At 44.1% G+C, this 12586-nt stretch overlaps 1 protein-coding gene across 3 annotated transcripts in view; it reads left to right on the forward strand.

The window, feature by feature from the left end:
• The window catches only part of LOC111869635 (UDP-glucuronosyltransferase 2B31), a 27629-nt gene that overhangs the window by 9302 nt on the left and 5741 nt on the right, over positions 1-12586 (forward strand). For all 3 annotated transcript variants that reach the window (XM_033753504.1, XM_023861300.2, XM_023861299.2), the window contains exons 3-7: positions 1059-1240; positions 3268-3525; positions 4470-4683; positions 5657-5879; positions 11244-11463. In XM_033753504.1, the coding sequence (XP_033609395.1) occupies positions 1059-1240; positions 3268-3525; positions 4470-4683; positions 5657-5879; positions 11244-11463 (1097 nt within the window). The remainder of the gene's footprint in view (positions 1-1058; positions 1241-3267; positions 3526-4469; positions 4684-5656; positions 5880-11243; positions 11464-12586) is intronic.

Raw genomic sequence — 12586 nt, forward strand, 5'->3', positions numbered from 1 at the left:
ACCTGAGACTTGGCAGGGGGCCGGAGTACTTCATAAGAAATAAGTGGAAATAGTACATTTGGCATAGTCTGTTCAATCTGATTTGGATGATTATGTTGGTTTATGCTTCATCACAATGAACAGAAAGTAGATGTAAACAGGACTAAAGCAAATAGAATCCACAGAACATTGACGATCAGATTCCAGGTCTTCGGTACTTGAAGTCTTAGCTAAAACAATGAAATTAAATACAAATTTTGGTGCATTAAAATATCTGCCGAAGGGGAGCACTATTATTTCGGAGGTTGTCCATTTTTTTTTCAACCATAAAATTTCTCTTTCAGTAATCAGATGTCAGGGAATAAAGGTTGCTTCTCCGTTGGGACGGTTGGAGTGATGGGTTCTAGCTCTCTCTAACGGGCGCAAGAGAGTCCACTGATTGAGCCTAGCTCTCTCTAGCAGGCACAATAGAGTCCACTGATTGAGCGTAGCTCTCTCTAACAGGCACAACAGAGTCCACTGATTGAGCGTGCTCTCTCTAACGTACGTAACAGAGTCCATTGAGTATTGTTGTAAGAGGTTGCCAGCCTTTCGGCAGTAATTTTTACTACATATTTAGGGTACAAGTGAAGAAGGGAAAGTGTTACCAGCGTCTGACACCTAAGAAATCGTAACTGAGAAGTCCTCAGTTTAACTTGTCATTTAAGTACGCAGGACACACAGGGCAAATAGGACATAGGAACAGCAAAATGCTCGGAAAGTCTAGGGGAAACAGACTACTAAGGAGACCTAGGCGTAGGTGGAAGTGAAATATTATAATGGATCTTAATGAAATAGATGTGGACTGGGTTTTTCTAGCCCGCGATTCACGCGACTGGCGGGCTTCTGTGAGCGGGCCCCTTTACTAGACGGATAATTTATTGACTAGCTTCTCAAGAAGGATTCTGCTTCATGGAAGCATGAGCACCTGACCCATAGATCGGTTGGCGGCCTGGTGCTTAATTGATTGAGGCATAGGGACCAATTTACCTTACATTGCATGTGTTTAGACGTATGATGTTGTAATTGTGTTTGGTCAGGAGCGTCTCCAGAACTACACGGACGTCGATCTGTCATTCATGTACGATTACGTGCGACAACGATACAATTTCACGGATTATCAAGACGTCACTGCTTTCGGTGCAACTTTGAGGTTCACGCTTCACACCGGCATCGCTTGTAACATGCATCTGGGCTCGCCCCAGATACAGGACTTCCTGAGGTAAGTAACAGCACTCCATGTCAAAGAGTAGAATTGTGCCAATTATGCTAATTAACTAAGCAGTCTGCCTGCCATGAAGACGCATTTGGGGGTGAAGGTATAACTCTACTTTTCTTGACCTCGGCACTAGATAGAGGTGAGTGGTCAGCTTCAAGCCGCTGCCGCTTTATCCCCGGGGAAAGTGCCGCCGCGTCAATTGGATAGGAACGTGGGTGAGCCCCAGGGTCGGTCTGGACGCTGCAGAGAAGAGAAAAACATTGCACTGCACAGAATAGAAACCGGATTGTCCAACCCGTGGCCTGTCGCTAAACTGACTGAGCTATTCATATTCCCGGGTAATATTAAAATTGATCTATAAGTTATATGATGACAGGGTGTGGACTGGATTTATCAGGTTCCCATTTCACATTAAAAATAGATTCAATTGTAGTATAAAATTACTAACTAAAGAAGTGTGTACGATAAGTGTGCTCAGAGTTGTGAACACGGTAATGAACCTCCAGGTTCTATCTGAACAGCTCTTCGCTTCCAAAGCAAAACTCTGCTCCATGGATTTAGAAAATTAGTTTGTTAATTACTAAGCAGGGGATCTAAGTTTGCACAGGTTGGTCGTAACCGTTAAATCGGTACAAATGCTTGAATAAGCACGTGGAATATAGTCTGAGAGCATCAAGTGAATTTTCATTACACATGTTTTTATTGGATAACTGTTCAGTAACTGGGGGGAACGTGGTAGCGTAGTTAGTTGAGGGGCTATGCTACAAGCCGGAAGGTCGCGGGTTCAAGTCCCGATGAAGTCATTGGATTTTTTTTCAATTAACCTAATTCTTCCGGCCGCACTATGGCCTTGGGGTCGACTCAGCCTGTAACAGAATTGAGTACCAGGATTTAACTAAATAATTTTCTTGTGGAGTAAAGCGCGGCTGACAACCTTACCGCCATCTTTGAGCCGATTGTCTAGATAATGTGGGACCCTCAACGTCTCACTACCCTATGGGCCTTCACAGCCTGTTACAGGGATAGTTTTACTTTTACTTTACTTAACTGTTCAGTAACTAAGTGACTGACTGACTAATTATGGAGCAAGCTCAGCTATTCTCTGTCAAGGAAGAGAAGGCGAGGCATTTAAGAAAGGCTCGCATGTGTGCACTGTGCAAGTAAATGGATCGGTATGTTTTGGCAATAACATCTGGAGGAAAGAGACCACGTGGGAGACGTAGACTAAGAAGGAAGAACGACATTAAATGGATCTCAAAGGATGGGGTGTTGGCTGGATTCATCTGGCTCACGGTAAGATCCAGTGGCACCCTCTTGTGGAATATAGCGCTGACCCTTCGGTTTCCATAAAAGGGAAACTTTAGGCTGAGGGACTACTGGCTTCTGAAAAAGAAAATATTTGCTTCAAGAAGGTAATTAGAAAATATTTAATTTCTTGAACCGTGTGTTCAGTAACTGTAAATAGACATGACTCAGTGGTGCTCAATGCGAATAATTTAAAGAACGGTAGATATACTCGTATTCTACGAAAGCAATTTGTTTTCTTCAAGTCTTCCAGCCGAACTAAGGGTCTGGGATCAACTCAACCTCTTAACAGAAGTGAGTACCAGATATCTTCCTGGGGGGTAAAGGGCGGCCAGGCTGACAACCTCATCGCCTTCTGTGAGTCGATTGTCTTGAAAAATGTGGGAAACTCGACATCTCATAACCCGTGTGCCTCCACGGCCTCTTACAGTGATAGCTATATTTTTCTTTACCAAGGGTTCTATCTTCTGGATGTGGCGCCATTGGCCCATTTAAAGGCATTCAACATTTCGGAGGAACATGTCGCCGCCAAGCGAGAAACTGGTTTCTTGCTTGTCCCACTCTTCGACCCTGAACATGTGTGCAATGTGTCCCTCTGAAGGGCCTGTCAACTTTCAACGAACTTCATGGCCTTTTGTGACAGAAGATACAACTCATCATCACCACCGCTATGATAATCTCTAATCCTACACTGTTTTCTTAAGTTCTGTTGTTAATTATTCCAGGGTTCACCAAGGTTCCAACAGAAGTTTCGATCTTGTTTTCATGGAAATGAGTAGATACCAATGTTACTACGGTCTGGTACATCACGTGGGGTCTCCTCCCGTCATTGGCATTCGGTCTGTTGGCGTCACTGCTGTTACACTGGCTGCCGTGGGGAATCCCAATAACCCTGCTTATGTCCCGGACTACTACCTACCTTTCAGCAGCAGTATGGGCTTATTGGAACGAATCCACAACACCGCATATTACGTTTGGAACAGGTATCTGACAGACTGCTCTTAGGCGTGAGACTTTTCCGTCAATTTACAGATCTACAATAGCCAAGAGTCCCTCCCCAGCTGTTCCTTCTAAGACTCGTATTAGATTGCTGTATGTTTCGATTCTGAGCTGCGAGAAACTACTATTGAAAGTTCTATTCATTAAAGTGACATCTGCAGGAGAGAAATGCACTTATTTTCACAGCAGCAATAACTGATCACAGGGGCATATGGTAGCGTGGTTGGTTGAGCACTATGCTACAAGCTGGGAGGTCACGGGTTCGAATCCCGATGAGGTGGATTATTTTCAATTTACCTAATCCTTCCAGCCGCACTATGGCCCCAGGGTCGACTACACTTTTAACAGAAATGAGTGCCAGGAAACTTCCCTGGGGGTAAAGGGCTGCCGGCGCGTAGGGCTGACAACCTCATCGCTATCTGTGAGCCGATTGTCTAGAGAAAATGTGGGAGCCTCGACTTCTCACAACCTTATGGGACTTAACGGTCTGTTACAAGGGAGGTTTTACCCTTTTACCTCAGTAGCTGCTCATTTGACAGAACTAGCATTGGCCTGAGGAAAAATTTATTTGGCCAAGTTGTGGGGTGGCACTGAATTGCTAGTGGGGTGGGACTAAGTCCCTTGTACTACGGCCACTTCTGCCCTATTGTACCAGCCCCAGATGATAGGTAAGGGGGTTTGTGGAGCAATTGGTGGAATGAAGATTGGCTGGGGAAACCGAAGTACTCGGAGAAAACCTGCCCCAGCGCCACTTTGTCCACCACAAATCTCACTTGACCAGACCCGGGATCGAACCCGGGCCGCCGCGGTGGGAAGCCAGCGACTAACCGCTTGAGCTATGGCGCGGCCCATTGGTATAGATGCTTAGCACTGTACAGTAGGACGTTTCCTTGTTCTGTTCCCCAAATATTTCTGGTTTTTTGACCAGGTTCCTGTTCCACACAGTGCAGATGCCGGCCAGCGAATTGGTCATGCGCTATTACTTCGGTCGTGGTCCACCTTCTGTCTGGGAGGCTGAGAACAACGTAAGTCTCGTGATGGTCAACAATCACTGGAGTCAAAGCTACGTTCTACCTCTGCTGCCCTCTGTCGTACAGCTCGGAAGCATCCATATGCAGGAGAAACCCAGACCGCTTCCTGAGGTCAGTTCAAGAGATGCAAACATGCACAAAATGGACGCAGGCTTTACCTCACGCTACTCTGAACTTCACTGCCTAGACAACTTTGAAACATGCCCCATGGATCAATCCCCTACCCGTCTTCCTAAAACCGTTACCCGTCCTCGGCAGCCAATTTCCCTTTAGCAAGTTCAACACTCACACTTCTACCAAGGCTCCAAACCATGTCGAGTTCAGTGCCTGGGAAAGAAGCCCAATGAATTTACATCATCCGCTTCCGGCTGTTACGCCATCCCCTCCAACGTGCACTCCGGGTTACCCACTAGATGTTCTTCCATCCTGTTTACACGATTGTTAGAAGTGATGAGCATATAACAACCTTCGCTAGCGAGAAGCTCCTTTGGGTTGTTAGCATAGGACAAAGGAGCTGGAGGGGAATAAAACAGTAGGCATAAAGGGGAAACCTGGTGTATTATTGCCTCACCATCCTTGGGACTTCTCTCTATGGCTTCGGTAGTCACTGAAGTGCCATGCATATATATGTTTATTTGTGCAGGTGTGTGTCGTCTGTATGAATCATATGTTTACTGAAATATGAAAATTACGGTCTTCTTAATTCTGACGTCTTGCAGTTATGTGGACAGGTACTAACCTGTCGGAGGAACCTGCTTTATCCTACTTCAGATTATCCTGAAGATGGATTATGCATATTTCTCCAAAAGTGTCAGTACGATCTATCAGACTACATGGCGGCACATCCTAGGGGGCTGAAGTTTTCATCATGGCCGCCATGAGATCTTTTTACAATCATGTGCAGCTGACAACTCGTCTTCACTTATAGCCAAGGCATATAATGCGTGATAAGTGTATCCTCAGTAGACGTTTATGCTTGTATCATTGTGCTTAGAGACGTCTTGACCTTTATCTGTACATACCGAAAGCAAGGCGAGTGCTCAACCACTTGACAAACCTGACTGAATTATTGCTTTCTGGGAAGGACCTGAAGAAGTTTCTGGACGGCGGTACCAAGGGCGTAATTTACTTTAGCCTCGGCAGCAACGTGAGAAGTGAGACCATGACAGAGGAAAAGAAGCAGGCTTTCATGTCCACCTTTGCAGAGCTTCCACAGCGCGTCCTCTGGAAGTGGGAAACGAACGCCATGTCGGAGGTGCCCAAGAACGTGAAACTGGTGAAATGGCTCCCGCAACAGGAAGTTTTGGGTGAGCCAGCCGCAGCAATTAGCCTATCCCCATTTGGGGTTATGGGAAGGGTACAGGATTTAAGAGGTCCTAAGATATGAGGCACAGTGCTGTCCACGGTCTGCAGTGAAGGTATCTGTTTATTCCCTTCTGTCTTTTACAGGTGTCCCAGGAGGAAAGGTCAATACTCTGGGAGGTCATATTATCTGTTATTCTAAGCAAAAATTGTACATTTACAAGCGTCTTTTTCCAAATCTTCCCGAGGTGAAGCTATTTCACTGTAGAGTATACTATATACTGCAGAGACGAGCAACATGCCATGTCCTCACATGAGTTGCTAAGTGCATTGATGTTGACAGTGGAATTGTACAAGTTTTATACTTGTAAACTGTACCAACTTTGCCACTTGAACAATAAATATTGTAATGCTTCGATGGCAGGGGTGGGTAAAAACAACTACTAATTCATTTTGTCATCCATCTCCGTTGGCTAAATCCCGCCGCTGCCACCAATTTGTTGTGCCTGAAAGGGGGGGCTAATGAAATAATACTAAATTACTCAGTCGCCATCCTTTTGTTGGCTGACCCCTCCGCCACTGGCACCACTTTGTAATGGCGCAAAGCGGGCGTGTAGGTTCTAACCCGTCTCTACCCATCAACTTTCACGCCCCAAGGATTGGGGTGTCGTTACAGATCTCTTCAGGTTCTCCACACCCTATCGGCTCGTTGCATACCGTTGCCATTGGCTGCCTGAGGTCAGTTCTGCCTTCACCTGGACTGGATAGCTCCGGATTGGTCTGGGGAGGGTTAGTGCTTGGGGGGTGAGTCAAACTCTGGTACAACCTATCCTAACTACTTCGGTCTATTTACACTCGTATTTACAATACAGAATTGCCGACGTTCTGTCGGGTTTACATAATATCGGTCCGATAACTCGCTCTTACATTCATTCTAATCTCTCACCTAGAACGGATGGCTTGAGACTGTCACTTCCCTTCATTTCCTACCACTCGATGCACCATCTCTGTCATACCCTATGTACACAGATCTATTTCCACTTCAGTTTACCTCCTATTTACAGTAATAACAATGCCGACTTTCAGTCGGGACTACATAGTGTATTTGCTTTACCAGGCCATGACTTCATTGTGATCTCCCCTTCTAGGGTGTCTGAATCTGGTCTGTCTCTCTTTGCTTCTCCTTCATTTCACCTTTAAATATTCTGCTCCTAAAACTATAAATACTAAAAGCTTAAGTATGTTTATCACAAAATCAATAGTCACAACAATAAACAACAAATATGCGTGCTCCGCATACTACCAGTAAATCATAATACGCAATACAACAACGACCATATTTACCACATTGGCAACCTCGGCCATTACTCGTTACAATAATTCTCCTATCCTACCCTAGGGCTCGAAGAGCACACTGCAGATTGCTTTTCAACATTTCACAACAATTAATTTGAGTTATTACGTCGTGGTGACAGGGGGCGTGGAGGTATCCCTCATTGCCACATCTTACTCTGCAAGGAGTTAACACAATAATCCTAGCTTACCCTCAGCTAGGATTCTCCTGGTTCAGGACTTCCTTCGTCACATAAAGCTGTCACCATCTTATTATATCTTAACTGGGGTGATGAAAATCTAAGGGCCGGGTAGCGCGGTGGTCAAGCGTTCTCTGTTGACTGGCCCTTTCATCACTGTCACCTCTTATTATTGGCGTAGAGCGGGCGTGTCAGGTCTGACCCGCCTCTACCCATCGACTGTCCCACCCTATATTACCCTCTACGACAGGGGTGGATTGGATATCTCACCGCTGTCGCCAATTTTGTCTTAGTGACGGGGGTGGGTGGAGGTCGCCCGCCACTCTTACCACTTATTACGTCTTAAGGGGGCGTTGATATAAGGGTTACTAAGCGCTGCCTGCGTGACAGGTGCCTATCCCTGTCCATTCCTAGTACCTCCCCTTAACTGTCGCTGCGTTCGGCTGCTGCTGCCTTTCGTTTTGGTAGGATCCTCGGGATCGGTCGTGGGAGGTTGATTATGGAGGTGTGAATCACAATCCCGGCACATCCTACTCTAACTACTCTGTCTATTTACACTCTTATTTACAATATTTACATTATTAACAACGCAGACTTTCAGTTGGGACTACATAGTGTCTTTACTTTTATGCTATGCTTCCTCATGTTCTCCCCTTCGGGGGTGTAGGCCTTGAGCCTCTCACTCTCTCTGTTTCGACTCCTGAAGCTATGCAATTATTCAGGCTTCGACGTGAACATCTTTCCTGTCTCCATTTCCTACTACTCCTTACATAATTCTGCGCTCTCATAATACTTCACCCTTAAGATATTTTACCCCTAAAGTTATGCATATTAAAAGCCTACATGTAGTTATCACAAAATCCATGGTCGCCACTATGAACAACAAATATGCATGCTCCGCATACTACCAGTAATCATAATACACTATTACGACAACCATGTTTACCACACTAACACTTGCCTGTTACTTGTCACATTATTTTTCTTATTCTACCCTAAGGGCTCGCCGGGCACACTGGAGTTTGCTTTCAACATTTTACCACAACACTTTTATCAATAATAATGTTTAACAGAATGGCTTATATGAGTAAAGAGACTTACTTGCAATAGAAATGTAGATAAATGTCGCCGTCCACCATCTCGTGGCATACATATCGGATAGGGCCTCCGGCTGACAACTGGTTATTACGTTTTAGATCAGATCCCTAAGTCTCCTGAATTCAGTAATTTATATGTTTAACTTGCTGAATCTGCGGTTGACGAAAGAGGGAGGTTAACTGCTCCTTTCGTCCTCAATTTCTGGGTGGAGGGTTTCCATTGGCTACCTTTTGGCTGTGGGTGGGCTCGTGGTCCTCTTTGCTGCTTATTTAATAATATTATCCTTTACTCCAGTGTCCCTCCAACGCGACTTGCAGAAGTGCTATTGCGTATTCTGCTAAATCAGGCATTCTTAACCTAGATTGCCTGTCCAGATGTTGACATACTAATGTAATTGCTGTAAAACGTTTGTCGCAAATCTTGAAACATTTAGGCAATGCATTTTGACTTCTAGTCTCAAAATTGCGGCGCAACATGAGTAACATGGCTAGTATGAACAAACATGACTTACTTGAGATAGAGATGCAGCGACACCATCACTTGTAGAACCCATGTCGAGCAGAGCCTTCGGCTGCTCGTCTAATATTACGATTTCGATCGCTCTCCCAACGTCTCTTTATACTCTAAAACTGCTAACGCAGCGACTTCCCCAAAAGTCAAGCTACCTCCTCCATTTGCCCTAAATTTCTGGGTGGTGGGTTCTCATTGGCCAACCCCTTTTGTCGCGGACGAATCCGCAGCGTCTCGTTGCTGTGTATTTAATAATTTAATTTACTCCAGTGGCCTAGTAAGGCGAGCTTCCTGCCTGTGTGATTACGCATCTTCGCTGACCACAAACATTCCTGACCTAGATCCACAGTCTATGTGTTGCCATCCTTACCCTGATCGTTGTGCAAACTCTTAACAATTGTCGTAACATGGGGCAATGCTTCAATTTTCCGTTTTTTTAAATTTGCGGCATAACAAATATCAATATCAGAAACAGTAAGCAATGACTCTTTCTTATCAACAGTTTTGGAACTGTGCAGTGAAATAACTCTACCTCGGAAATCGTTCGTAATAAGACACATGTACGTACACAATTTTTTTAATGACTGATACTGTGACCTCCCAGAATGTGACCTTTCCTCCTGGGACAACCTGTAAATCCGATTTGGTGAATTTGTCAGTCAGTATGCACTGGTACGCATGCCAGCAAACATTTACTGCGTACTTAACCTTTCAAAAACAGGATTCATTCCTATGATCGTGTGAAAGGAAATGACCTTGCTGAGTTTTGGGCTGCTAAAAGCAGATACTGTCGATCATTGGATCACTGATAATATTTATATAATGAAACAGCCACTGCCACAAACCGTCAGAGAATCACTGTGGCTTTCATAAAAATTATACAGAACTGTTTGAAGTAATTTATCAATTTTATATTTACTGCACATGTGTGTGTGTGTGTGTGTGTGTGTGTGTGAATTTTGATTTGACCGGCCATTTAACACCGTCATTTAAGTTACAAATATAAATTAAATTTTCGTACTGCTGTTGTGATCTCGTGTAATTTGGCGATTAAAGCATTATCTTTCTCTGAATAAAGCAGGACAACAATTAATTGTTAGAGCTGAAACGTAATGTTATGCGCTAGCCTGGTTCCCATGGCCAATTGTATTGCATGAAAGCATATATGCACTCCTAAACCATTTCAGCTTCCATAGATTCTGACACGGACTTGTTACTGTCAGAAGGCTCAGGCGCAGAATTTGAGATGATCACAGCAATGATTAAGAAGAATTCTGTCATCTGGGATACAGCATATTGTAGTCCGTCGAAAATTAAATTTCCGAAAACATGTTGCCTCCATATTATGATACTTAGATCTGTTGCTGGGAGGTGACTGTAAACATCAGCCGTTTCTAGGCGATTCCCACACGCAACAATGGAGGAGGTGTCACGATACATGACGCGTACAACCGTTGCTATGGAGCGCCCACAGCTTACGCGTGCGCGATGACGTCACACAACAATAGAAGAAGTGATGAAGTAGGTGTTTTTTGTAGGTTCACGCCGAGGCTGTGTTTTCTATGATGCGTGGCTCGTACCGCCAGTGTGTAAGGGAGAAAATTTAAAGGAACAAGAGAGTCAGGAGAATGGGAATACAACGCCGTAAAAACGGAGTACAACAAAGAATACGGGAATGAGAATTGAGGTTAGTTGTCGGTTAGAGAGAGCCACGGGAAGTTAATACTGCAGAAGAATTAAAAGTCGGCCTGTGAAGACCTAGTGTGCGATTAGAAGATTTAGTCACAGGAAGACAGTTTGAATTCCGTTACCAGGAGACGACTCGTGAAGGCTGAGAATCCTAGTGCATCTGTAACGGTGAACTGTAAATTGTGTAAATCAGCGATAGCGCTGTACTGATTGTAAGTATGAGTTGATTGTATAAGGTGTTAATAAATCGATTCATTAATCCAAACTCCGTCTGTAGTCGCTAAAACACGTGACAATATTCAGGGTGGAAAAATATGCCAAACAGGATACCAGGGTGAAGCAGGTAGTAAGCAGAGGACACTGTACATGAAGGCGACATATTCCTATGAAACTTGGGACTGTTTTCAACGGACAATATGGCGTCATATCCCAGAAGACAGAACTCTTCAAAATATTAGATTATTTGATCGTAGTTTCAGCCATTTTGAACTAGAGAAGCACGAATGAATGGAGAGCTGACGTTTTCCCGTTTCTGTCTAGCACATCCGAATGTCAAGCTGTTCATAACGCAGGGTGGTCTGCAGAGCTTTCAAGAAGCCACGCATCACGCGGTGCCTGTGATTGGGATTCCCTTTATATGTGATCAGCAGCACAACGTGCGCAAAATGGTGGACGCTGGAATTGGGGTCAAACTGGACTATTCTACCATAACTAAAGACAAACTTGTAAAAGCCATTACGAAAGTTCTTCATGATCCCACGTAAGTACATATATAATTTCTGAAGTATAAAACGTGACCATACAATGAATGTCTTCCTGTAAGATGATAATAAGAGGGAAGTTTTTCATCTTAATACTAATTGAATTGATGTGAAGAACGCTCATTAGGATTATACCTGACTGTACGGAAGATTTGAAATTAAATATCTCTTAACATGAAGTTTTAGAGTGTGTCTATTCAATAGGTGCCGAACGCGGTGGCCGAGCGGTCTAATGCATGAACCGTCTTCGCCCGCTGGAACACTGGAATAGTGGGTTCGAATCCCACTAAAAGTATGCATGTCTGTGTGCAGGTAGCGGTCTTCCTACTGGCTGATTCCCCGTCCAAGGAGTTCTACCTACCATGTATGTACCAAGAAACTGAAAAAGCGGCCAAGGTCCACAAGGTCTGTAGAGCCATAGATAGATGGTTGGATATCAATTAGGTGCTGAGCTACTTAACTTCTTACTGAGAGCGAAGTGCTTAGGAGAATATTTGGACCTGAGAGAGGGGTTGTAACAGGAGGCTGGAGAGAATTTACTATATGAAGAACTTTCTAGCTTCTTGAATACAACCTCGTGTAGTCCGTTGAAAGTCGGCCGACGTTTCGGAGGAACATGTCACCTGCATCTTTAGGGTGCAAGAATAAGCCAAACCAGAAACCAGAGTGAAGCAGTAGCAAGCAGATCCTTTGGCTTTCATAGCACTATATGGCGTTACATCCCACAAGATAGAATTCTTCATAACAACCGCTGTGAGAATCTCGCATTAGTTGCTAAATATTATTACGGTTATTAAATAAAGGGTAATGAATGGGCGCAAAATGTAGCACGTAGATGAGAAAAACATTTAGAATTTTGGCCGGAAAGTTCACGGCCATGAGACACAAACTTAAGGATAAAGAAACTATACAAATCTATTCAGGCACTGATTTCAGTTAAGGTCATTGAAACTGAAGAATAACACAGGTCTGCAAAAATTATTTTTTTTTCAGCTGCATGGAATATTTTTGGTAAAATTGATGTTTTCTAGGATTCTGAATCCAAAAAGACCCCAATTTCCCCCTATCACGTACGGTTTTTTTGGAAAATAATAGGGGTTTACAATAACAAATCATAACAGG

The sequence above is a fragment of the Cryptotermes secundus genome, unplaced genomic scaffold (assembly GCF_002891405.2).
Source record: "Cryptotermes secundus unplaced genomic scaffold, Csec_1.0 scaffold611, whole genome shotgun sequence".
Classification (NCBI taxonomy): Eukaryota; Metazoa; Arthropoda; class Insecta; order Blattodea; family Kalotermitidae; genus Cryptotermes; species Cryptotermes secundus.